This window comes from Hippocampus zosterae, chromosome 19 (assembly GCF_025434085.1).
Source record: "Hippocampus zosterae strain Florida chromosome 19, ASM2543408v3, whole genome shotgun sequence".
Lineage (NCBI taxonomy): Eukaryota > Metazoa > Chordata > Actinopteri > Syngnathiformes > Syngnathidae > Hippocampus > Hippocampus zosterae.
The window spans coordinates 5,914,081-5,937,924 of NC_067469.1; the positions used below are offsets into that span (position 1 = coordinate 5,914,081).

The 23,844-nt window shown below is 46.0% G+C and overlaps 1 protein-coding gene across 15 annotated transcripts in view; it reads left to right on the forward strand.

Annotated features, from left to right (window-relative positions):
- gphnb (gephyrin b) overlaps positions 1–23,844 on the forward strand; it is a 50,507-nt gene that overhangs the window by 24,053 nt on the left and 2,610 nt on the right. For 4 of the 15 annotated variants that reach the window (XR_007960122.1, XM_052053117.1, XM_052053113.1 and 1 more), the window contains exons 5-20: positions 1,304–1,398; positions 1,683–1,749; positions 3,286–3,558; positions 3,902–4,036; positions 11,393–11,434; positions 13,880–13,954; positions 16,163–16,303; positions 17,337–17,393; positions 18,907–18,949; positions 19,845–19,982; positions 21,333–21,425; positions 22,097–22,152; positions 22,584–22,703; positions 23,001–23,071; positions 23,269–23,422; positions 23,676–23,797. Coding sequence is in view for 14 of the 15 variants with exons in the window: in XM_052053117.1 (XP_051909077.1) it covers positions 1,304–1,398; positions 1,683–1,749; positions 3,286–3,558; positions 3,902–4,036; positions 11,393–11,434; positions 13,880–13,954; positions 16,163–16,303; positions 17,337–17,393; positions 18,907–18,949; positions 19,845–19,982; positions 21,333–21,425; positions 22,097–22,152; positions 22,584–22,703; positions 23,001–23,071; positions 23,269–23,422; positions 23,676–23,797 (1,682 nt within the window). In the remaining variant the exon portion in view is untranslated. The remainder of the gene's footprint in view (positions 1–1,303; positions 1,399–1,682; positions 1,750–3,285; positions 3,559–3,901; positions 4,037–11,392; positions 11,435–13,879; positions 13,955–16,162; positions 16,304–17,336; positions 17,394–18,906; positions 18,950–19,844; positions 19,983–21,332; positions 21,426–22,096; positions 22,153–22,583; positions 22,704–23,000; positions 23,072–23,268; positions 23,423–23,675; positions 23,798–23,844) is intronic. The other 11 variants (XM_052053119.1, XM_052053120.1, XM_052053115.1 and 8 more) reach the window with 10 other exon arrangements.

The following is a 23,844-nucleotide window of genomic DNA, read 5'->3' on the forward strand; positions in this document are numbered from 1 at the left end:
TCTGTGTGAGTGATGATTAACATACAGTGTAATTAGCCCCGAGGTCTCACGGGAAATAAATAGGCTGCAGTCAAATCCTTACTGATTATTTTTTTTTCCTTAATGTGGGATCGTGTAAGCAATTAAGAGATAATGGCTGGCAGGTGTCAGTACATGTGTCGAGCCATTCTTGGATTTTTTTTTTTCTCTATTTGTCTTCTGCTCAGGAGATTGAGTTTGTTTATTAGTGGTCAGCATTAAAAAATGGAACGGGTTGTTTTTTTTTCCCCCCTTGATTAATAATACATGACTCTTAAAATCAAAATTCAGACACATGCAAGAAATGATTGTGGAATTTTGCTCTGATCCAAAATAGGATTGTTCGACCCTGGTAGATGTTTGATATGGGTTGCGACTACGATCAAGTGACATTCTTTGTCTTTTCAAAATACAACCCTCGGTTACGCATACACTTGCTGGCGAGATGACGACAGCCCGACCGCCCCCATCCCGTCAAGCTTCTTTCATCAAAAAGCTCAAGGTCCATCGCCGGTTCTCACGGTAACAAAAGCCAGACTCACTAGAGGCCCAGAGAATCTAGCTGATTTCAGCAAAATAAACGAGTCAGAAAAAGTCGGATTCTTCAGTTCATAAGTGCCACTGTTAGCCCGCGGACTCCTTTGCTAACCAAAACCGCACCGGTTTGCTTGGTACCGATTTCCCACCGCACACTTTGGCCGTACCTGAGCTTCAATGGCCCTCATCAATCATGTGAGACAGCAGCAATCTTCCTGGAAGGGAAGCCCAGGAGGGAGAGGCGAGTGGTGGAAACGTGTACACGCTGTCCGATAATACCTTCTATCTGATTTAACCCTGAACACTGCCGATGAACACATCTATTCGTCTCAATGTGTGCTCTGAGCCTTTTCGAGACACCGTGTGACTGTCGAGAACAAAAAGCTGACAGGACAAACTTGTTTCCTGGACATTTTTGTCACAGGTACTGCTCAGCGCAGGTCTTACAGAAAGGAAAGTGTAACCGTACGCATGGATGGCGATTTCTTTCTATTGGCATTTTTGTTGATGATTAGAAATGGGCGCTTGCGCCGTTGTGAGTCTGAACACGGCCGACTTGATTCCCCAGGCCAATCGAAGCGGCCCTTCATGGCCTTTAAATTCAGCACAGGTGGGACCTGCGTTCTACTTGGGAGAAGCAAAACGGACTCGCTGGCATCCGGATCACGTGTCTGTCGTTGTTAGCGGACTTGAGATGCATACGCCGTCTGCTGATGATGATCTGTTGGAAAACATGTCATTTCTCCAGGCCACTAAGGAGGTGATCGAGCGTGAGGCTCCGGGGATGTCGCTGGCAATGTTGATGGGCTCTCTCAACGTCACGCCGCTAGGCATGCTGTCCAGGTCAGATCTACTCTTTGGCTGACTTGCTTTATTACCTCTGCCAAGGCTCTTTGTTTGCTTTAGCATGGGTCTGTTAGTGCTCACCGACATAGATTGCGGCTCTTTTTTTCTAGGATGTACCACTTTGGTGAGATATGGATGATGGGGAAAAAAACACTAATAATAATAATAATACATGGAGATGTTTTACCATATATTCATTTCCACAACTGCAAGTTTATATGCCTTGGTGGAGGTCTGTGCTGCGTTCCTCATAATCGGCCCGTGTGTTTGCATGTTTCCAGACCTGTGTGCGGAATTCGAGGGAAGACACTAATCATTAACTTACCAGGAAGCAAGAAAGGCTCCCAGGTAGGATGAGACGAGGGCTTAATTTAGATTGTAAAGATGCTTCAAAATGCAGCTGGAGCACATTGGCGTTCTTAAGAACGCTGGTAGAGTCAGACGTGTATAAAACGATTCTCTCATTACATTTCGGGGAAAGCTGAGTACTGTACTAGATTGAAAAAAAAATTCTGACTATGCAAGTGCTACATTTTATATTGGAAATCCTGTATTTAGTTCGCATAGTGAGATTGTTGATAGTTCATTTTATTGACCAGCGCTCTCTCATAACGCTTCACACTCAGACTCGCTCACCTTTCACCCTGCCTGGCACTGCCCCTTAAAGGCACATGCATCTCTCGAGCAATAACACGACAATATGTAAAGTATGTTGTGTACTTGTATGCGTGTACCCCACTCAAGGAGCTTGGAGAGTGCGCTTCTGTGTGTGTTTTCATGTTCACTGGAGTGATTCATTGACTGTTATCTCCAAAGGCATAGATCACAGTACATGTGTGGGCTTGTGTTTTGCCCGTGATGTCTCCGACGCGAGTATGTGTGAGTGCGTGCTTTCCGCCCGCTCGTCTTATTTTAATTTTTCGCACCTCCCTCTCCGCTGCGCTGACCGCACCGTCTGTCTGCATCTCATTGCGCACTAGCATGCGCGCGCGCGCTAATCGGCCTGTTGTCGTTCACACGAACGAAGTAGTCGTGGCTTCCTGCGAGCGCGTCATCTTTTCTTTCAGTTAAACAGATCCAGATTTTACTTAGCTTAGCTTACTTACTTACTTACTTAGCTCCAAGCGGAGGTACTCACGGACACCTCACAACGCAGTGAAAGCACAAAATGTGGCGGGAGGAATGTCTGTCGTCATTTTCCTTCACTCCAGACAGGACACTTGAGTTCTAGTTTTTTCATCAATGTTCAGACGGCAACGCATTTGAATGAAGGTTACATTAATCGCGACTGCTCATAAGACCATGGTGGAGAAATGATGTTGCGGAAGCCCGTTTTGCAAGCCGTGTTGATACAGTAAAGCTTTGGCGTGATTAATAATGTATCTTTCCAGTGCTTAAAATATACAAGATGATAAATAATTTCACACATTAGCTCTCGTCTTGGGAGAGAGGAGAATGGACCGTTTAGCATAGCGGCGGAACCAAAGGCACACTGACATACTAAAAAAAGTGAGGGACCAGAAAGCAAAAATGCCGCCAAGATGGACAGGCTAATTATGTTAACGCGTGTTTATTTGAAACATCTGCAGGAAGTGAAGACATTCTGTGTTAGGCATCAGTGGAATGTAAATAAGTTTTATTTATTTTTTTGTTACTGTACTGAAGTGGATGTTTCAGTTTTGTTGAGCCAAACCAGATCATATCGTTAGCTAGCTCAATGCTAGCATGATTAAGCGAAATGGTATAGCGAAACATAAACTGCTACTGCGGAACGAATAAAGATAATTCAATTTCACGAGAAATGTTTATTTTTCCAACTTTGCGCTCTGCGTCACGGTCCAATCTATGAACATTACTGATCTTCGTCGTCTGTATCCGTGACAGGAATGCTTCCAGTTCATCCTGCCAGCGCTGCCACACGCCATCGACCTCCTGCGTGACGCCGTGGTGAAGGTTAAGGAGGCGGCGGACGAGCTGGAGGACCTGCCGTCGCCGCCGCCGCCTCTGTCGCCGCCGCCCAACAGTTCGCCACGGCGTCAGACGGAGGACAAGGGCGTGCAGTGCGAGGACGAGGATGAGGAAAAGAAAGACAGCGGCGTGGCGTCCACGGAGGACAGCTCCTCCTCCCACATCACCGCAGCATCCATCGCCGCCAAGGTAGCCAAGCGAGGGCATCGATTTGACGAGGGTGTTGACTAAACGGTGTATTTTAAGTTAGTTCCCACTTTCACAAATGTGCTTTTAAAATAATGCTTTTTATAGTCTTGATTCATTTCTGTGGTTCACATAATCAAGTTAGCTTTAGCAAGTAAGTTTTTTTTTTTTTTTTTTTTGAACTCCCCTTGAGTGTGGCTTGGTATCGATTAGCGTGTCGGCTTGTATTTCAGGAAATACGGTACATTGCGATCTGTGTTTCTAACAGGTCTTTTCACCATCACGATCGTATAATTTGGGTTTTGATGGTGTGTGTGTGCGTGTGTGTGTGTGTGTGTGAGCTCAGATCCCAGACGCCATTATCTCGCGGGGTGTACAGGTCTTGCCCAGGGATACGGCCTCTCTCAGCACCACGCCCTCGGAGTCGCCCCGTGCCCAGGCCACTTCACGCCTCTCTACCGCATCCTGCCCCACCCCTAAAGTATGTCTACACACGCACACACACACACGCATTGTACACTCGCACACTCTCGGCTATGTTGGAGGGTACTCATTGCTAACGTGACCATACCTACAAACGACATGTAAAACAAGTAAGTTGCATCTCAACAATGCAAAAAAAAAAAAAGGATAATTAATAGATGACAGATGTCTCCTGCAGGATTAAAAAAATATAAATACAAAGTCAATGGGCATTCCCTGTTTCTCGCACGCTGTCCTCTCTCTCTCTTTCTCTCTCTCTCTTTTTCACCTCATGTGTCAGTGTCACGACGCCATGTGTCTGGCGGACAGCAGGCGGGCGCCATGGGAATGGGTGAGGGGGTTGCCATGGGAACCATGGAATGGGATGTTTGTAGTGGGAGGGCATGCGCTTCATCTGACAGAAAGTGACTGGGGGGGGTGGGGGGGGGTCGCTCTCGCTCCTTTCTGAGGAGTGTTCCCGTAGTTGTGCGTGGCGAGCAGGAAGCGGTCAGCCCAGCTCGTCCAAACACATTATTTTGATTAATATTCTCTTTGTAAAGGTATGTTATCTGAGCCCTTAGCAACTTATAGTTGTCTATTTGCGTGTCTGTCAGCGATCCGTTTTTAGCCAGCCTCCAGGACATGGCCCCATCATATACTTGCGTGTGCTCATGTGCACCTCGGTGCTTTAATGGCAACAGACGACTCAAAGACATTCGCCGGTATAGCTCCCAGCCTTTCTTTTTAATCGCAGCAACAAGCTTGACATATGCTTGTTGAAAATTCCAACATTGCAAGCTGCTGCTGACAGTATGTGCAGAATGTCCCCAGAGAGGGAGGCGTTGTCGTTGTTCGCCACCTTGAAGTGTGGTTCTTTTCTTTGGACCGTTCCGGGGCGGGCTTGGCAACGCCAGACCACGCGATGCCGATACGCAAAGGTCGCACTCCGGGGTCAAGCGAGGTCACACAATCGCAGCAGAAATGCCAGACATGTGCGATGCTGCTTTTTTTGTTTTGTTTTGTTGTGTCATGGTGTGCATGAAGCTTGTGTGCGTGTTTTTTCAACAACCACAAAGCGATACTAAATAAGACTCATATGGAGCGCAGCAGCTTACAACCATTCACATAAAGCCCTTTTCTTTTCCTGTCGCACTGTCGGAGGGTGGGTGCGCCTTTCCGCTCTTGTTAGCATTTAGCGCAGTTATGTAATGGGCACGCCAGATTAATGAAGCATATGGGTGCACAGGGCTTGGACACGGGATGGTTCGACAGCCTGACGATGCTTTTGGGTTTGACGTAAACCATTTAAAAGTTTTTTCTTGAGCATATCCAATGCAACACCTTGATAACAGTCTTAAGGTGTTGCATCAGATGTCCTCATGAACTCAGTCTGCTCCCCAGCCACTTCTTCACCTCCCATTTGGACGACCTTCCCGCAAAGCGCTTGTAGCATCCCTTGTAAACAAATAGACAACACAATCTCCGCTTCTGCAATCGGCTCTTCTAATTTTTATGGAGGATAATTCCTCCGTGCTTTGAACAAAGACCGCTTTCGGTCGTGCTTGTACTGAGTAAATATTGATGCGAGTCTAAAAGAATAATGATGCGCGCCTCTTGCCCTTTTGATCAACTTTCATTTTGGCGAAATTTAGAGTGGTTTTAGAATTTTGGGATATGTCTTTTTCGACGTGCCTGTGGATGATGTTGCCGTGTGAGTGACTCGGAATCTTTCGCCACCCTCGCCGATCGGGTCGCGGACGCATAAACTTAGTGTGGCTGCATTTCTTTTGTAAATTAGCACCGCTGGGTGACGCATTGTGGCGGAAGTGCAGGAATGCTCCCAGATGTATTTTCACAACTATTCTGACAGCAAAAGATTTGCAGTACGTACTTGCTTCTTATTTTTCCCCCACACCTGATTAGCGGTCATTCTCAGAACTAATCAATCCATCCTCATGTTCCGTGTATTTTTAACTATTGTGCTTTTGGCAAGAAAATTGCTTTGAGCGATTGACGAGAATTCAAGCGTTCAAGGGATTCCAGGAATTCAAGTGTACCGCGAATCATTTGCAGCAATTCCTGTTAGTCTTTAATTCCCAGAAATATATTTTACCAAACGGACAAAATGAATGCACACCCAGCTCGCCCATGTCGTGGAATCTTTGATGTGAAGAAATCGGAAGGATTGACTGTGTGATAAGATCGGGCAGATGGCAATGAATGATTAATGAATGGACAACTAGCTGCAGTGTGAGCGTTTATTGATCTGCCATCTGCGGCTCCTAATCCGGAAACGGAACTTGTCACTGTCCCTTAGATGTCTGTAGGAGTGAATTTTAGCGTGAATAAATTATCTATATGTGCCCGCCCTTTACCTGAAGATATCCGAGCTAAAGCTCCAGCTCAACCGCGACCCGAATGTTTACAAGCATTTTCGAGAATGGAACAATGGATGGCTAAACTTTTATTGTATTCCTTTTTTGGACATGACACTTGTATGCTGTATTTATTTGTATAGTCTGTCATTTCCAGCGACAAAATACACATCTGTCTCAAGGTCAAAAGGATAAAGGCTTCATTCTCGACTCATACTTTTCTTTTGTATTGTTGTGTGTGTGCCCTCGCCGTTTGTTTGTTTACGATGCATTCCCTGTAATTTGGCGAACAAGCAGATCAGGTTTTATGATAAGCTCCAGATCACTCGCGACCCTGAAAAGGGTCAGCAGCACACAATAAATGTATGTTCAGCAAAATATTCATTACAAATAAAAATATTTTTCAGTTCCAGGATCATTATTGTCCCACTGATGCATGCAAAAATAATAATAATTTCGAATTTAGCAGCACACTTCACAAACATGGCTCAAAAAGTCATGCAGCTTATTTCATCATTCATCTATTTTTATGGGTACGATAAAATCTGGATGGATGTAAATATTGCGGCAAATGTTTTGGAGCTTCCAAAGAACACTTCTAGGGTTTTATTTGTTTTTAGAATTGCATTCTGGGTGGGATCAAATGCTTGTTAGGCGGGCCTTGGTAGGTTCCCCACTCCTCATTGAACGGATCCGTTTTTTGTTGTTGTTTTGTTTTTACAGCCTGTGTCATCATCCCTTGAAAGTTTTTATCCCCCTCTCGAAATGACAAATGGCAACCGTTACAAGCTTTTGTGTTTCTTTTTCCGAAATAATGTCACCTTTGTTTTTTTGGGCCTGACAGTATTGATCTCCTTTTGCGGAGTCTTGCGGAGTGTCTGGTAAGCGGAGCAAGCGTGTACGTTCTTGTCGTTATCCCGGGCCCATAAAGAGGCTCGCTCGTCTCCTGGCCCGCTGGAGGCCGAGAGGATTTATGAGATGGGAAGAGAAAGAAAGGAGAGAGCGTGGTTGAGAGTTAACGACGTAGAGAGGATGAGGGAAAGGAAGGAAGCTAATTCAGGGGAGAGCGATGGCGACAAAGATGGAAGTCGAGCAGACGGAGGTTTGACCTCCGCAGCTTGTCTTTGCGATGAGTCGACGAGCTCACCTCTCTGTGTATTCGTCACCTCGCAATCATGAGGGCGAGGGAGACAAAGCCACATCGTACATGCAGAGCCGCTCATCCGAAGCTAGAAGCCGCCGCCTCTGATTTTCTGTCATCGCTGTTTCGATGCTCCTCTCTCTCTCTCCCACTCTCGCCCCCACCCCCCCACCCCCACCTCGTCGCACAGCCATGCGCACTTGCCCTCTCGCTGTAGAATGCGCGTCCTCCCGGCGTGCGTGTGCCACCGCCCGAACTCATTCAGTCTCGAGTTCAGGCAGGAGATGGTAAGTGTTGGTTTTTTCCCGCCGCATAGCGTATAGGCCGTTTACAAGTTTTGAAGTCGGCAGAGAGGCGTGGTGTGTGTTGCATGTGCGTTTTCTGTTATTCGGTAAACATGCCGGATGCATTGCGTGTGCATAGTTTGGTTGGGTGAGCCTAATTTGGGAGGCTTTAAATATCAATCTGTGTGCGTGTGTGCCTGTAAATGGTTGTGACGGTGACGACGCCAGTGGGGAGATGATGCTCGCGGGCCCTGAGTCAGACGTAGGAGGTTGAGTAATGGGCTCATGTGACCGCACATCCAACTGGAGGCAAAAGGCTGCGGGATGAGGACGGTAAATCTTTACTTTCCGTGTTGTAGCTCGAGACGGTTGGCGTTACTGGGGCAGCGCGGCAAACGCGGTCAGCGTCTTGCCTCTCGTAGCGCGTGGGAGCCAATCGTGCGTGTTAGGTCAGTTAGAGACAAAATAGCCAATAGACGGGAATGTGAGTGTTGCTGTGACCAGTTCAGGGAGTACGTCGGATGCGCTCCAGCTCGCCTGCTAATGGAATGAGGACAAGCGGCATAGAAAGTGATCAGATGGATGATTAAAGATGTGGGGGGTGAAAAAAGATGCGTCGAAGCAGCATCTTCAGGATTTATCGTGGCTTTAATCAGCTGACAAGCAACACAATCATGATGTCACTCAGAGCTGGAGCCATAATTCATCAATATAAACGTCATCAATGCCTCGACACTACTACCATTGATTCTTTCAAACTTGTTCATGCGTCTGACTCGCACTCTGCGCTTCGTTCGTGGATGGCGGGGCCCTCTCTGTCCTACTCTCGCGCTCTGCAAAGAATATTTCTTCTTGATTCAGATTACGCGGGGCATAACCTGTGGGACGTCTTTCTTGGCAAGCTGCCGGCCTCTCGTGGAGCCGTTCACCTATCTTGCCACGAGGCCAATTTGGTTGTACTCTGAATTTGAATGGGAGTACGACCTTATTGGCCCGTAACTAAAAGGAGCAGATTGGCGTGGGTGTTTCGCAACTGACTTGATGCTGCTTGTCTGACGTGATCAGTTTAGACCAGTCTGCTTTTCTCTGGTGGGTTTGAAATGTTTTTTCACTATTCGGAAAGAACGTACTTCTAGATATTTTATTGGATAAAAATAAGTCAAACATTGGATGCGCATTAAATGAAGACTAACTAATCATTAAAAAAAAAACTCGCATGTTGTAATTATGAATATTTATGGGACCCTCCATTTCTCCATTGCGAAACTGTGTCGAATACTCTTCATTTAAGACGGAAAAAAAGAAGACAAGCGATTTTTGTGTGTCCCTTCCCTTGTCTGGCTCACACGAGAAAGACCATTTGGGTCAAGTTGCTCCGGGCTTGAAGTGCAAATAGCTGTGTCCTCATTCATATGTGTGCACTTCAATGGATTTGTGTTTTTCTTACAAAAAAAGTCAACGGATACCTACTTATTTATTCTTATATATATATATATATATATATATATATATATATATATATATATATATATATATATATATATATATATATATATATACATTCTTGCTGCTGGAGGCTGTAAATTTCCCCAGTGTGGGACGAATAAAGGATATCTTATCTTATCTTATTCGTACGCCGCCATTGTTGTTTTTGATGCGTGTGCACGTTTATAAATAGATCGTGCCACGTTTGTGTGTGCCTGTACCCGGTCCGTGTTAGCTTTGCATGTGTCCGCGCGATATTACTCACGCTGCAGCAGCTGAACCCGAACCCTCGAGGCATGATGCAGAGACAATGGGAAGGAGTCTGAATATTGAGCGGCGAAGAAGGAAGAGAATGAGGCGCAGGAGGGACAGACCGGAAATGAGAGCGCCTGACCAGCTGGATGGGAGCGCGCTCATCGGCCGTATGGGCTGCGATGGCAAGTGGAGGATGGGAGGGGGGGGTTGTCAAATGTGCTGCGTTTGCGCCCGCTCTCTCCCATCGCTGGCAAAGTCGCTCAGGAGCTCATTAATTTCTATTTTCTAACTCCCCTCTAATACGTTGGGATGTGGAGACAGCCGTAATGAATCAAGGTGCTGGAGGATAAAGCGCTTGTGCCTAATCAGCTTTGCTTTTTGGTTTGCTTGGCTTACCTGCAGCTGCTCCATTGACGGTACCTCTGCCAAAGATGAAATTACAAAGACGAGAGGTTAGAGGTTTTTGGGAAATATCAAAACACTGTGCGTGAGTAAGATAAGATAAGATATCCTTTATTCGTCCCACAATGGGGAAATTTACAGCCTCCAGCAGCAAGAATGTATGTAGAAAGAAGAAAGAGAAAAAAAACCAACAAACGTCCTTCAATTAAATACAATATGAACACAAATGGATAAAAATTAGATGACTAGTTTATAATTAGTTAATAATTAGATTAGTAGATGACGTGGCGTACCGGAGACGACCAACGCGGGGTTCCACTTGACAATCCACAGCGTTGTGATTTGCGAGCGAGCGATTCTTATCTCTTTGACGGTGCCTTTTTCTGAAAGCCATTTGTTATATAATCTAAAAATGCGACAGTGTCATAATGAAAGCGCTGGTTTGAACTAATTGCGTCAGTCGTAATTCAAAGTGAGCTCGCTGTCCGTGCTGGCGATTTTTTTTTTTTTTTTTTTGCCTGAAACGGTGTTTCTTTTTGAATGTGCCAAGAATGTGTCAGGTTTGGAGGAAGGTGCTTTATGAGGCGAGCAGATGTCTCGCAGAAGCCGTGTTTATATGTCGCTTAGCACCTGTCACAAACGTACCGTCTGTCACCAAATGGTGATACGAGGTGTGAAGCTGTCCGGCAATATTTATACAGAACAGTCTGTGGTTACTATTAACACAACAACCTGTCGCATCTTGATAAGGGAAAGGGGAAAATGATGACTGTAAAACAAAAACGTTGTGTCAATCCTGAAGAGCGAAACTCTAGTCGAGATGGAACGTGCTCACATTTCCTCAATGTCCACATTTTGATCTTTTTTTTTTATTGGTTGGGGCATAATACAAACCATTCCAACTTCAATTCACACATTTTGAATGTCAACAATTAATTCGACAGCACTTGAGTTTAGTGGATTCTTTGGTTATATACACACACTGGTTGAGCCCAGAAGAGTAGAGTCCTGCCATAAAAGTGGGCATTCTTGGAAATGTTCTTGTTCCCCTGTAAATGTTTTTTTTAATGCAGGTTTCGTGAATAGTCTCTATTGTCTCAACTTGCACGTGGTACCAATTGGATACAAAACATGTTGGGTGTGAGACCTCTTTTCTGCTCCTACCTGCTGTCCTGACCTGACCTCCTCTATCCTATCTCCTGTCCTGTCCTGTCCTGTCTGTCCCCCTCTCGGCTGCCTTGCCTCATCTAAGGCAGTCACAGAGAGACCGATCGTCCCGATGTCCGACCCCCCCCCCCCCCCTCCGCCGCCCCTCAAAGACAGGGGGTACTATCCTCACTTGCACCCATCAGTCTCTGTTTGCTTCTGTCCCCGCCTGCTCAAGTCCGTTAACCCTCTTTCTCTTCTCCTCCTCCTTTTTTGTGTCGCACCAGGCGCGGCTCCCCTCCTGTTCATCTACCCTAAGCATTGCCGAGGTACTCCTGCATGCGTTCAGATGCATCGTTACGGGCCTTCATCATGTCTAATCTCCTTCTCCAAGCTTACATCTGGCTGGCATGATTTCCTCCCTCCTTCAGTCCTCAATTGTGTGTGTCTGTGTGTGCCGTCCTGCTTGTTTGTTTACTTGCCATCCTCCTCTTGTGTTTTTGTGTGAAGACGATGGTCTTTAGGTACCGATGCCTTCAGTCAGGATCAATCTGACCAAATCTGCCTCTTAAAACCCCACAGAGATTGAAATCTGATTGGAATCAATCAAACTTGAATTATTACAATTTCACAAATATTAAAACTTAAAATAGATTTTAAATGTAATTCAGAACCCCTGGTAGTGTTTCGAGAAGGCTTGCTGTCAATTGACAGTCCCTGCCAGTGATGGACTACAGCACGTATACTTTAAATTTAAGTACGTACTGTTGCCGCAGTAGGAACCGAACTCCGTCATAAACCGATGACTCACTGTACAACCATTCACATAAGTTTGAAAGTTGAATATTGACTTTCTCATGTATGCACACTCCGCTCTGTCAACCCCAAAGAGCAGCTTAGGCCTTGTGCTAGAAGTGCGCAGCAGCTCGTCAGTACTCTGGCCTGAAGCCCGGTGATTGTCATCCGTAGCTGATAAAAGGCATGACCGCACCGACGCTTAACAAAGCCGCTATCACAGTGCATCGATTTTCCTGTAGCCGTGCAATAATGAGCCTTTATACAACACACACATACATACGCGCAGTCGTATATCCATCCATTATCGGAACCGCTTATCCTCACGAGGGTCGCGGGCAGGCCGGGGCCTCTTAGGGCACGAGGCTGGGTACACCGTCGATGTAGGTGTATCTAGGGGTGTTGGTTTGGTTGAGTGAAAAGTAGTCCAAGTGTTTGTGCCAGGTTTCAGTGATGCCCAGTCCAGGTTATTGTCAGTTATGAATTTGTGTAAGACGAGTTCTTTGGTGTTTGACATTTTAAAATATTTTCTCTCATTATTGGAGTGGTGAGGGGGTCTCGCTGTGATGATGGATTGAATGCGGTAGATGGCAGCACTGAACAGGAGTAGACGGTGACAGCTGGGGCCTGTAGAGGGAGCTATGGCAGTGCTGTGAGGTGCTAGTAGAGTAGAGGAAGAGGAAGGCTCAGGTGTGCAATTTGTGCTTAGTCAATTTGAGGAGTGGTAATAGGTAATGATGGCAAAATGAAGCCCCATAAAGCAGTGAAGCCCTGCAGGGAAATACTTGACCCACGCTTCGTGGCTTCAAGATGAATCATTTCCTCGACTACGCCATCATGTGGACAAGAAAATGTAAAACATGCATGGTGCATGCAATAAAATGGTGGTGTGTTAATCATGCTCTGAACACATACTGTAATAATATATGTTTGAGGAGTGTTTTTACATGAATTGGTCTGTCTTACTTTGTCTATGTTTGTGCTTATGCAACAAGTAAAAATGTAAAATGAGGTAAAATAAAGTGCTTATTCGTTTTTATTTAAAAACGATATTTTATCCAAAGTTTTTGGACTCGGGCGGTTTCTTTTTTTGCTGAGAATTTCACCTGCTTTTGAACAAACTCTTTCACATGGTACTGATTAAGCAGGGGTGCATAGATATGTGATAGCAAATTGGTAATAAGGGGAATCCATAGCGTTTCTTTGTAGCTTTTATTTTGAACACTCGAACCTATCGTATCATTTCCTGAATCAGTCACGTGGTACGCACTCTTCGCGGGGGTTCAAACGTCACCACCGACGTCATCAAAACGCGCTTCGACTCCCCATTCAGGAACCACTCATCTAATTTACTCGGTACACGCTTCAGGGATTCGAACCGTGGAGTGGTGGTGAAAACCATCCGCGTTTAAACAGGATGGGTGGCGGAGAAGTTATAGGCACCCCAGCAAGAGGTGAGAGGATGTCAAATGGTGTTTTTCAACAGGATATTGAACTGTGGGGCGGGTGGTCGTTTGCCTAGCATCACGTGGTTTGGCTAGCAACAGGTGGTTTAGCTTGTAGCTCGTGCAGGACCCTGTGGGGTCGACCGCCACTTGCCTTCCACTGCTGAGGCTCGCTCGCTAGCTCGTGCTCTCGCTCGGCGTTCGTCGTGTCTCTCTGTTGCGCATAATAACAAACGGAGTCAATAATCCGAAATAGTTAGACACACGCAGGGTCCTGGTTCTGTTTACTGTGTTGCCGGCTTATTGGCAATTGAAACTGAAGTTACAGTCGATTTGCTTTTGATTGTGGCTGTATGTGTCGTATATGCGTACCTGTGTTTGGAAAATAACAGCTTGTTCCACGTACCCCCCCCCCCCCAAGGGCTTTATTAACACTATAGTGTCGGTTGTCCAAGCTGCAAACGGTCATGCGTGTTCCCTGCTCGTGTGTTTGTGTGACATGAAGATGAGTGACTATCCTGTGGCTTCCCCCAGGCCTCACGGAGAGAATTCAGGGCTCACCTGGATGAGGTCATCACGCTCAAGTCAAGGTACTCTACCTTGGACCAGGTAAACCCGCTAACCTTCTAGCAACCTCTTGTCCGATCTCTCGGCATGCAGGCCACTGGCATCCCACCGTAGCACCCAACATGCTCATAACACGCACCGATGCAGCATTTGGCATCTCCAGCGCTGGTGGTGGTGGTGGGGGGAATGAGTGTTTGGTGTCCTGCTGAATTTGTAAGTTAGCTCACTGACAAAGAAATGGTCTCTAATTGGTTTGATTTTATTGGCGTAATATTTATATCGGTCAAAAATGAGTCAAACAAAAATTGACGACAAACCACATAGTAATTAGTATTTGGAGGCGAAGCCCTAGATGGGAATCTCATCAAAGAGTTATTCAGCTAGCCGACATGGTAGCGATTTGGTAGTATTTATAGTTGCAATTGGAGACACTTTAAATCTCGTTGCTTGTTGCAAACATTTCAAGTCGGCACTATCGTATCACAAGTATATTAATGTTACCTTTAATTTGTCCAAGAGGGATGGGTGGCGCTGATTTTATCTTGAAAGTATGGCCTCATTAACAGGAACTTTTCAGAACCACGTTTCTTATAGCCTTCCTCGCCATTTTGGACGAGCGTAGATGTTCACTTAACCTGCACAGAAGACACATACGCAACCTACCTTTGAGACGAGATTTTAGCAAAGTCGACGAATAACCATACAAATTGGTGAGGATTTCAGTTTTTTTAATCAAATTTACAAATTTAGCTGGCGATCAAATTTGTTCCTGTACATCTTTAATGAAGATGTGCCCCTTTAGTCGGTGTAAGTAATTTCGCGAAGGTTTACTATCCTTACACCTGCTGTGGGTTATGTGCTCTGGAGATGTTTTGGTTTTCCAACCAGATGCGCATGTTGGCACCAACTTTAACCGGAGAGCTTTTCACAAAACGCATCACAGAGGGGTGGTGTGTGTTGCTGGTGATGCACATGGCATTTAAGTGAGCAGGACTTGAAATAAAAAGTTCTACAATTGCAGTCCCCTTATGGAGATTTTTTTTCCCTCCCCAAAGCTGTCATGTGCATCCCCCGCCACCTTTCATGGTCAACGACACTCCTTCCCTAAGCCTGACATTAAAACTACACCATGTGGACAAAAATCCTTTTTCACACCATTGTTTTGTGAGGGCTCCAGCTCAAAAGGTGGTTGTGCGACCTCTGATGGTTTTTGTAATGGCGGGTCACATTTATCAATACAACCATACAAGACTTAATTATTTTGTCCACATCGTGTATCTCTACTCGCATTTATTTTTCAGTCATCGCCATCCCCATCCCTGTTCGGTCGGTCGATGTCCTTTCTGCAGTAGCGCTTCTGCCCTGAAGTTTAGTTTGCGTTGTTTCCCCTCCTGGTCTGTTTTCGCCACTTCCGAGGGAGGGCAACTTGGCTGCAGATCGTTGTCATTACACACGTTGTCCTCCATCACTCCCATTCCTCTCTCTCTGAGTGAGGCCGCTTTAAAAGAGCACTTGCTGAATTGTCGTACACTGGCCTCCTTTTCCTCCCGGGCGAACAAATAAATCCCCCGTTTTTGTTTTTTTTGTGTTTAAAATCTGTTTGGCAGTCCCTTTAATTTTGTGCTGATCTTAGCACGGCTGCGGTTACATCTCATCATTTCCTGCAGCATCTCCTCACTCGGATGGTTATTAGCGCCATCGATTTCTGTGAAACCCGGCCACCTCTGTCTCCCTGACCTGGCCACGCTCGCTGTTTTGTATTCTACGAGGTAGCTGCAAAGGGCAAATCGGAGGGACCCTTGAATCACATTAAACAGAATCGTTAATGGGGCCCGGTACTATGGGTCCAAAGTCTTTCGCCACCTTTGGGCTCTTCCTGGGGCAATTGATTGAGGTTGACATGCTGCGGGATGAGCGTGCGTGTGCACCGCAGCATGACAAACATGCTGCAGCATCCCGTGAATACAGGGCGAAGGTTCCCGAGCATTGTCTGAATACAATCCCACACGCTCGTAGGTAGCAATCAACTGTTTCCGGTGATTTCAAATCATTTTGCTCACTCGTGAACTTTTTTTTTTGTGTGCATGGTGTGTGCGTGTGTTCACATTTGCATCCCCACTTTCTCTCTTCTGATACTTTATTGAAACGTATTCCACTTGTTGGGGGGGGGGGTTGCTCCAGGGTTAATTAGTAACAAGCGTGAATTTTTTTTCACCCCCTCTCTTTATGTGCAACATCACATCCTCACAGCGACACGCCATATTCGAGCCACGGCGTCCATCGTCCTACGCCAACTGTCTTCCCCTATTTTCATGGCTCTCCGATGGTGGAGTCTTTGTCGTCATCTCTCCGGAGCTTTTGTTTGTTTCATCACATCACCCGTGCACTGAGGTTGTCTTGCCGTGGTCCAGCTGAGGGCTTGACTTTCCGATTACCCTGAGGGGGGGGATGTATGAAGTTGCTTGCTTAGCGTAGCTCTCATAGTGAGTTTGCTTCTGATGCCATTTGCTCCACTCTGTAACCGTGGAGCGCAACGCCTGTGATCGTGTCTGTCGCAGTCGAGTGTCTGCATATGTGATCTGTGTGTTGCTTTTTGTGTTTTTAGCTCCCCCCCTCCCCCATCCTCCTCTCATTCCTCTTCTCCTCGCGATTTACAGGCTGTGCTGGTGTGCCTTAAAAAAGTCTTTTAGAACACAGAAAGCAAAAACGCGGTGGTGGTGTGAAACGGGTCAATATACAGTATACATCATTAAAATTGGTGTATGTCAGTGCAGCGAGAGCTCGACGAGTGGGATTTCATAAATGCATTGCACTGAGGAGAGACCACAGTTTGGGAGTTTCAGATAAGCTAGTAACAGGGCCTTTATTTTATAAAATTCATACTGTACAAAAGTGTAGTTTTAACACGATGGCAAGTCCTTCACAGCAGGTCCATGGTTTATGACAGAGTTGTGATGGCGAGTTCAAGTATGTATTCGATTTTAAACAGTCTAACAAGTTCTCCTGGGATGGCCCAACAATTGTAGCTGGAGAAGGCTCCCAGCCCGACTCCGTCTCCGCGCTGAGGGTTCAGCACATGAAGCATTCCGACTTTTTGTGTCCCATATTTAGAAGAGGCTTTTGGTCACCATGTAACATTTTGGAGACTCATCTAAGCTTTCAATAATATTTGATACGGTGCATCGTAATCAGGACTTCGATTTGAAATCATCATTCAGCACCATTCTGATTGTTACGCAAAGCGCCACCAGTATGCAGTCAATCCATCCAGTCCAGCCTGCTCCTCTTCCTCCTCCTCTATTGCTCCTCCTGTAGGGTTGTCCTGTCTGTATGTTTGTCCGTCCGTCTGTGTGGGGGTGGTTGGTGTTACGGTTGCCGGAACAGATGCACTGATGCCTGTGATTCGATGCTTTATCTCCACTAGCTCCAGTGTAGGTTGGAGGGGCTTAAAGATGATCGCAGGAGGACCTTCAGCTCTCGAGTAACTATCCCGCCCCCACCCGCCCCGCTGCCCTTTGCCTCACCCTCCTGCGAGGAGCGCGCAAAACAAACGCCCCGCTCTGTCTTCTTTTTTCTTTCTCTCTCTTTCTGCATCTGTTCTTTCCTTTCCATGCAAAGGCTGTCTGAGTGTCTCTGTCTCTTTGTTCGCTTTGTCCATCTGTCTCTGCGGTTAACGTGAGTCTGCTTTTCACTAGCAATGTCTGGTGTGTTGGATGTCTGTCAAGTAGTTGCCATCAGGCCACTCCAGTAGTCTTTATTTCCTCCTCTTTCCAGTTCTTTACTGCAATGCCCTCGGCTCTGTGTAGTTTTTAGCCAAGTCTGTCCACTCTGCTTCTTGTTTGTGCTTATCGACCTCTACGGGCCGTAGGGCCGCGTCACGCTCATCCCGCTCAACCCGACCAGTCCGACACTGTCTGCGTCTATCCATGACCTCTCATTCCTCATCCCAGCCATCCTCCCGCCCGCTCACCTTGGCTGTTTGGTGCCCAGTTGGATGGCGGTGAGGGAGGGGAGGAGAGAGGTAAAGGGTTGTTATAGCTGGAACAAATCCACCTCGCACTTCACTGTCTAACTCATCCAGTTGATGTCACTCTCGGGAAGTTTTACATCAGTGAAAAAAAAAATCTGTTAAACGGAGAACTATTTGCATCGTGTGGTGAGAGAATGACAATGAACCATTTCAAAAGAAATATGCATATTGGTACATTTTCCCCTTCCTCCCAATTCAATTAAAATGTATCCAAACTTCTCCAAAGATGTTAAAATCGACGAATAATTCATGTTAGTAATTATGAGCCGTATTCAGCATTGTATATTGTACAAATGCCTGCTATGATTTTCGATCACCAATACTGTAATTGGATGTTAAAGGTGGCACTAAGCCAAAATCAGACAGGAAATCCCTCCGAGTGGTTAACTACCCATGAAGTAGCTGTTGATGCAGGGCCTTTTGGTAGTTGGATGTGATGACTGTAGCTACTTTAGTTTATCACTTGGGAATTGCAATTCACACAAAAGTGGACTTTAAAACAAAATAAGGAATTTTGGGGTGAAATGTAGAAAAACGGCAAGAACCGACGCAGACTGTTAGGTAATGCAACACACGAGATTGAGAAGTCTGGATGACAATTGTTAAAAGATTCCTCCAAATTTGGAACCAAAATTGTGCAGACTCGAACCGAGGGCAGCGGTCCACTTGATGCGCACAGCCTGTCCTGCCGTCGACGCACGTAGCCCACTGTCCTCTCGATGCGATGTGAACGTATTATGTATCGTGAAGACATGCGCGGTTGTTCACGGTAAGCGCTGTGCTACTACGCCAGTGACGATGATGGCGATGCAACAGTGTTCCAACAAGCGGGGCAAAGGGCACGGTTTATCGTTGACGTGACACCTCGAGCGTGTCGAAATAGCACCACTGTTTATCTCCAATTTCCACTGCTCTCCCTCTCTCTCTCTACCCCCCCACCCCCCACCCCTCCATCAATCTCTAGGTGCAGTCGCGATGCAGCAGCAAAGAGAATATCCTAAGATCAAGTGAGTGCCAATCTTTCCACTTCAGTCGCTGCCAGTCATTTGTGTGTCCCCTCCCTACGCGGCCTGTTCTCTCAAAAGTTGAATACAGAACATTATTTTTGTAATTGTTCTCAGTTTTGAGCATTTGACTTGGTAGAGTCCACTCTAAGTCTGTACAAATGTTCATTTATAGCCTCTGCACTTTAAACCAACTCCAACATGAACACGTGAGGCCCACAGATCTCAAGATTTTTTTTTTCATTACGTTTTTTTCTTCGCCATTGGATCATGCACAAATTGCCGGTGAGAACATGTTGCTTTTTGTTACCGTGTGTACTCTCTGTATGGCTTTTATTTGCGCTTGTGATGTGACAAGCAATGCGTAATTTGGCGGGTTTGTCACGCCGTGCATGTTTCTCGCCGATGTGATGTTTTGCCAGGAGGTTGTTAAGCCTCGCGCCGCGCGGCAGAAGCGTAAGTGTACGTTTAAAGGCAAGAAATTGGGTCAAGGCAAATCAAAGCGCTGCTCCGATTCGGCACTGAGGGAGGGAGGGAAGTGGAGGCAGGGAGAGGGAAAAAGAGAGCCCCCAGACCTCATCCGATTGCTTTGTTATATGTTGCGAAAGCATACTCAGATTCAGCCATGAAAGGAATATGCACACATAACGGAAGCCCAGTCCCACATAATTTCTGCAATTTGAAAATGACATAATTGATGGATCATTAAAATCTTCCCCGTATAGTGAATATATACTGTAAAATATACAGTATGAGTTTCCCTTTTGAATTAAGCGACGGAAATCCATTCCTATCCTGCAATCTTGTCATGCATTGAGATGCACCTGTAGATTTCCAAAGCTTTGAGTTGCTTACAAAGTCGGGTCAAGGACCAAAAGTGATGTCACACTTATTTCAGGTCACAGTGCTGTGGACATTACCAAGGTGGCCCGGAGACACCGCATGTCCCCTTTCCCCCTCACTTCCATGGACAAGGCCTTCATCACTGTGCTGGAGATGACGGCCGTCCTGAGCACCGAGATCATCAATTACAGAGGTGAGCACCCATCCATGTCAGGTTTTTTTTCCCTTTCATCAGTTGGCAAAAAAAAAAGGTCCACAATCTCAGTCATGTTTGTTTGTTCTTGAGCGCGCTTTAATATTTGCCGTCAACCCTCTCAGGGTGGCGTAGCACAATTTCTACGCACACCCACATGAATATAGACTTGACAGGAATCTGAGAATCTTGGGAATTTCATGATCTCATTTTTTAACTTGTCAAGCACGGCAGTGTCATAAAGAAGTGACTAGTATCTGCTGGGAAGAGTTGTATTAGTTTTCAATGCATTCCTAGTTTTCATAAAATTACCAGTAGTTATGTAGTTTTTTTTTTTGTTTTGTTTTAAACGAGCTGGGGAGCAGGATACACGCTGGATTTGCAGGAGCGCAGCTGCCGAGGCGACAGAGCAGTGAGGAAAAGGAGATATGAGAGATGAAATATTTAGACAGGCGACAGCTGGAGCAGCTACCCTTCTGGAATGCTGTGTGGGTGTGTGTCACGTCATAATAATTACAATGACTTAAATTTAAGGCGCATAATTGATTGCTTGGTGCCGTTGTCAGCGCGGTTGCACTCGTGGAGCTTGGTGTCCCGTCACCACATGCTCATTGTGTAGTGTATGAACTGCCGCCTCCCCGAGTCAAAATGTTTTCTATATTGCCCGCGCTCCTTTCAGCATGACAAGAAATGTGTGTTAAGCGTACGCTAAACTCAAATGGGGTAATGTGTAACTAATGACGCACCCCACTCAAACGCCGTTCAAAAAGAAACCGCTTTCCCTTGGGTGGCGGCTGTGAAGCAATAAACATAAAGCTGATTCGAAAAGCTTCTTGAAATCGTGTCAGACACCTAACTGCTCCGTCTTCCCCCCCCAAAAATAAATAAAACTATACTATTTACATTCCCAAGTCTTTGCCATGGTTTTAAAAAAAATGCTGTAGAATTTGCGCCACTGAAGGAAAAAGGGGAAAATCCCTAGTGATGAAAGGTCGTGTGGTGTATGACAAACGTGGGTAGTAACTGCAGTGTCATGTCTATGTACATGTGCTCATTGGTATCAGTGATCAGAGCTTCATATTACCACCCTCGTTTGCATAAAGCCGCTCAGAAAAATGAGATGCAGTCCATATATAGCCCAGCAAAGCAGCGTTTGGTTCTCCCCCCCACCACTTTTTTTTCCTATCTTTGCACGTCCCTTTTTCTCTGAAATGCTGCGTCGCTTCCATGCACGTGTGTGTGTACAGTAGCAGAATATTTGAATCAATAATTCCAGAAGTGCAGTATTTTTATTTTTTTTCTGGTGTCATGTCAATGGAAGGGCTGTGTTTTGATTGTTGTCATTGGCAGACGGGATGGGTCGAGTCCTCGCTCAGGACGTTTATGCCAAAGACAACCTGCCGCCCTTCCCTGCCTCTGTCAAGGATGGCTATGCTGTGAGAGGTACCGCAGTTGATTCCTGCTCCTTTTGCAAAATGCTAATTTTGTGGCGCCTGCATGAAATGATGAAATGAATGATCCACAACAGTGCTAGGCCAAAAGTAGCCAAATTGGGTGAAAGAGCTTACTCAATGTTGGGTTCAAAAAGGGACTGAGGCAATGCTGGGTCAATCACGCCCAGTGCGTTGTATTGACGACTTGACCCAAAGTTTTGACGTGTCTTATATTTAAAAAAGAAATAAATTGTGCGATGCATCTGCTGTCAGCGCTCGCTGGTAGAGACGAGAGAGTGCGCACGCCACAGGTTTTCTATACGTTTTGCGTTTCCGTCCCGAGGGCCTGCAAAGGCATTCATGTGCACTGATTTTTAGTGCTTGGAAGGTGACAAGAAAAGGAACAAAACTGGATTTATGTCTTATTACATAAATAAACGAAACACCAGTCATTACACTGTTTGTCATTCCACAATCAAGGTTGAATGACACAGTATCGAAAAATGACCAAATTCTACACAAGAGAGATAATCCACTCTACTCGCATTCGCTGTCCTCTTGATTGTTCCTTTTGCAGCCCACTGAAATACAATGACTCAACTCAATTAGACCCCTCCCACACTGGTGGACCCACATCAGCACACTCTTGATGGATATTTTTTCTTGCTTTTTTTTTTTTAGCCGCCGACGGCCCGGGCGACCGCTTCATCATTGGAGAGTCACAAGCAGGCGAGCAGGTCAGCACGCTCGGCATAGCCGCACTCAAGAAGCACTTGCGTCACTTTTCATGTCTGGAGCGCCCACCTTGCCTGTACGTGAGATCAGCTACTTTTGGCCGTCACCTCAAGTTGCTCGGGAAGGAGCCCGACTCCTCCTTTTTTGCAACCCAAGAAGACATTTTGTCATTTTATTGCGCAATAGCCGTTACGAAGCGGTGCTGCTATTCACATACAGTACATTTGGCAATAAAGTTTAATCCAAGCCAATCCAATTTCTATGAATACTTGCCTCAGCATTCACACCTTCCTAGCATGCTTTGCTTTATTTTTGACGGGCATCTCTCACATTTAACTGAAAGTAAGACGGAGAGTCAACTTTGGAATGACTCAAATGACCTCACAGTGAAGACGAGTCCTCTTGCTTTGTCCCTGTGTGTGTCTCTGTGCAGCCCACCCACACCGTGATGCCTGGCCAGGTGATGAGGGTGACAACCGGCGCTCCTATCCCCTGCGGGGCTGACGCCGTCGTTCAGGTGGAAGACACGGAGCTCCTCCGCGAGTCCGAAGATGTAAGTTTGACTCTGATTGAAGGGAATTGTCAATCTCGGCCTCAACAGAATTGACTACGATCTTTGTCGTTAGATTGATGCCTTAGCAGATGCTATTTGTAGCACCCGTGGTCAAATCATATCTTTTTAGAAATGGCAAAAATGCACACATGCTGATATATGCACAATGGTAATATTCATGAATTCAAATTGAAAACTGTCCACCCCAAATAGAGGAGTAGAACCGAGCTAAACCGGGACTGTGCAGTGAAAAAGCAGCAGATATGACTGTCGTTATAAAATACTTCTGTCAACTAGTTTGTCTTTCAGGGCACCGAGGAACTGGAAGTACGAATTCTAGTTCAGGCTCGGCCAGGCCAGGACATCAGGTTAGTTACCGGAAATGGATTTCCATCTGCAAAAAGAGACAAAATGAACCCTTATGGAACAAGCTACAACACCAACCTAAATCGTCTTTGGTGCTATTTTTCCAAATGACTTCTGCATCCCCACCCCCTTTGTGTCCTGGATTCGGCATCTACGTATCAGCCTCCAAAGGCATTTTCCGTCCTGTCTGTTCCATCAGGCCTATTGGTCACGACATCAAGCGTGGCGAGTGTGTGCTGGCCAAGGGCACCCACATGGGCCCCTCTGAGATCGGCCTCCTGGCCACCGTGGGAGTCACGGAGGTGGAGGTGCAGAAATTTCCCGTGGTGGCGGTCATGTCGACAGGAAATGAGGTAGGTCATGGGGAATTTGATTTTCATTTTGGAGGATTATATCTCAATCCACTGTAATAAATTCACATTGTCTGGATTTCCAAAAAGCCTTTGCTGAAAGAAATAATTTGGCAGAGTGCCATGCTCATGTTTATGCACAGTCATCGCTGTCTGCTTTGACCGCAAAATTCAACAGTCGGTGGCGGAATACAATCCCATTTATAAAATTGTTCACTTGTGAACGGCTGGATCCAGTATTTTTCTTCTCACGTAGTTGCTGAACCCAGAGGATGACCTCCATCCCGGGAAGATCCGGGACAGCAACCGCTCCACCCTACTGGCCACCATCCAGGAACATGGCTACCCAACCATCAATCTTGGCATTGTGGGGGACAAGTACGCCTCCATTTTTTCTGTCTCGCTCTCTCTCACCATCAACAGTT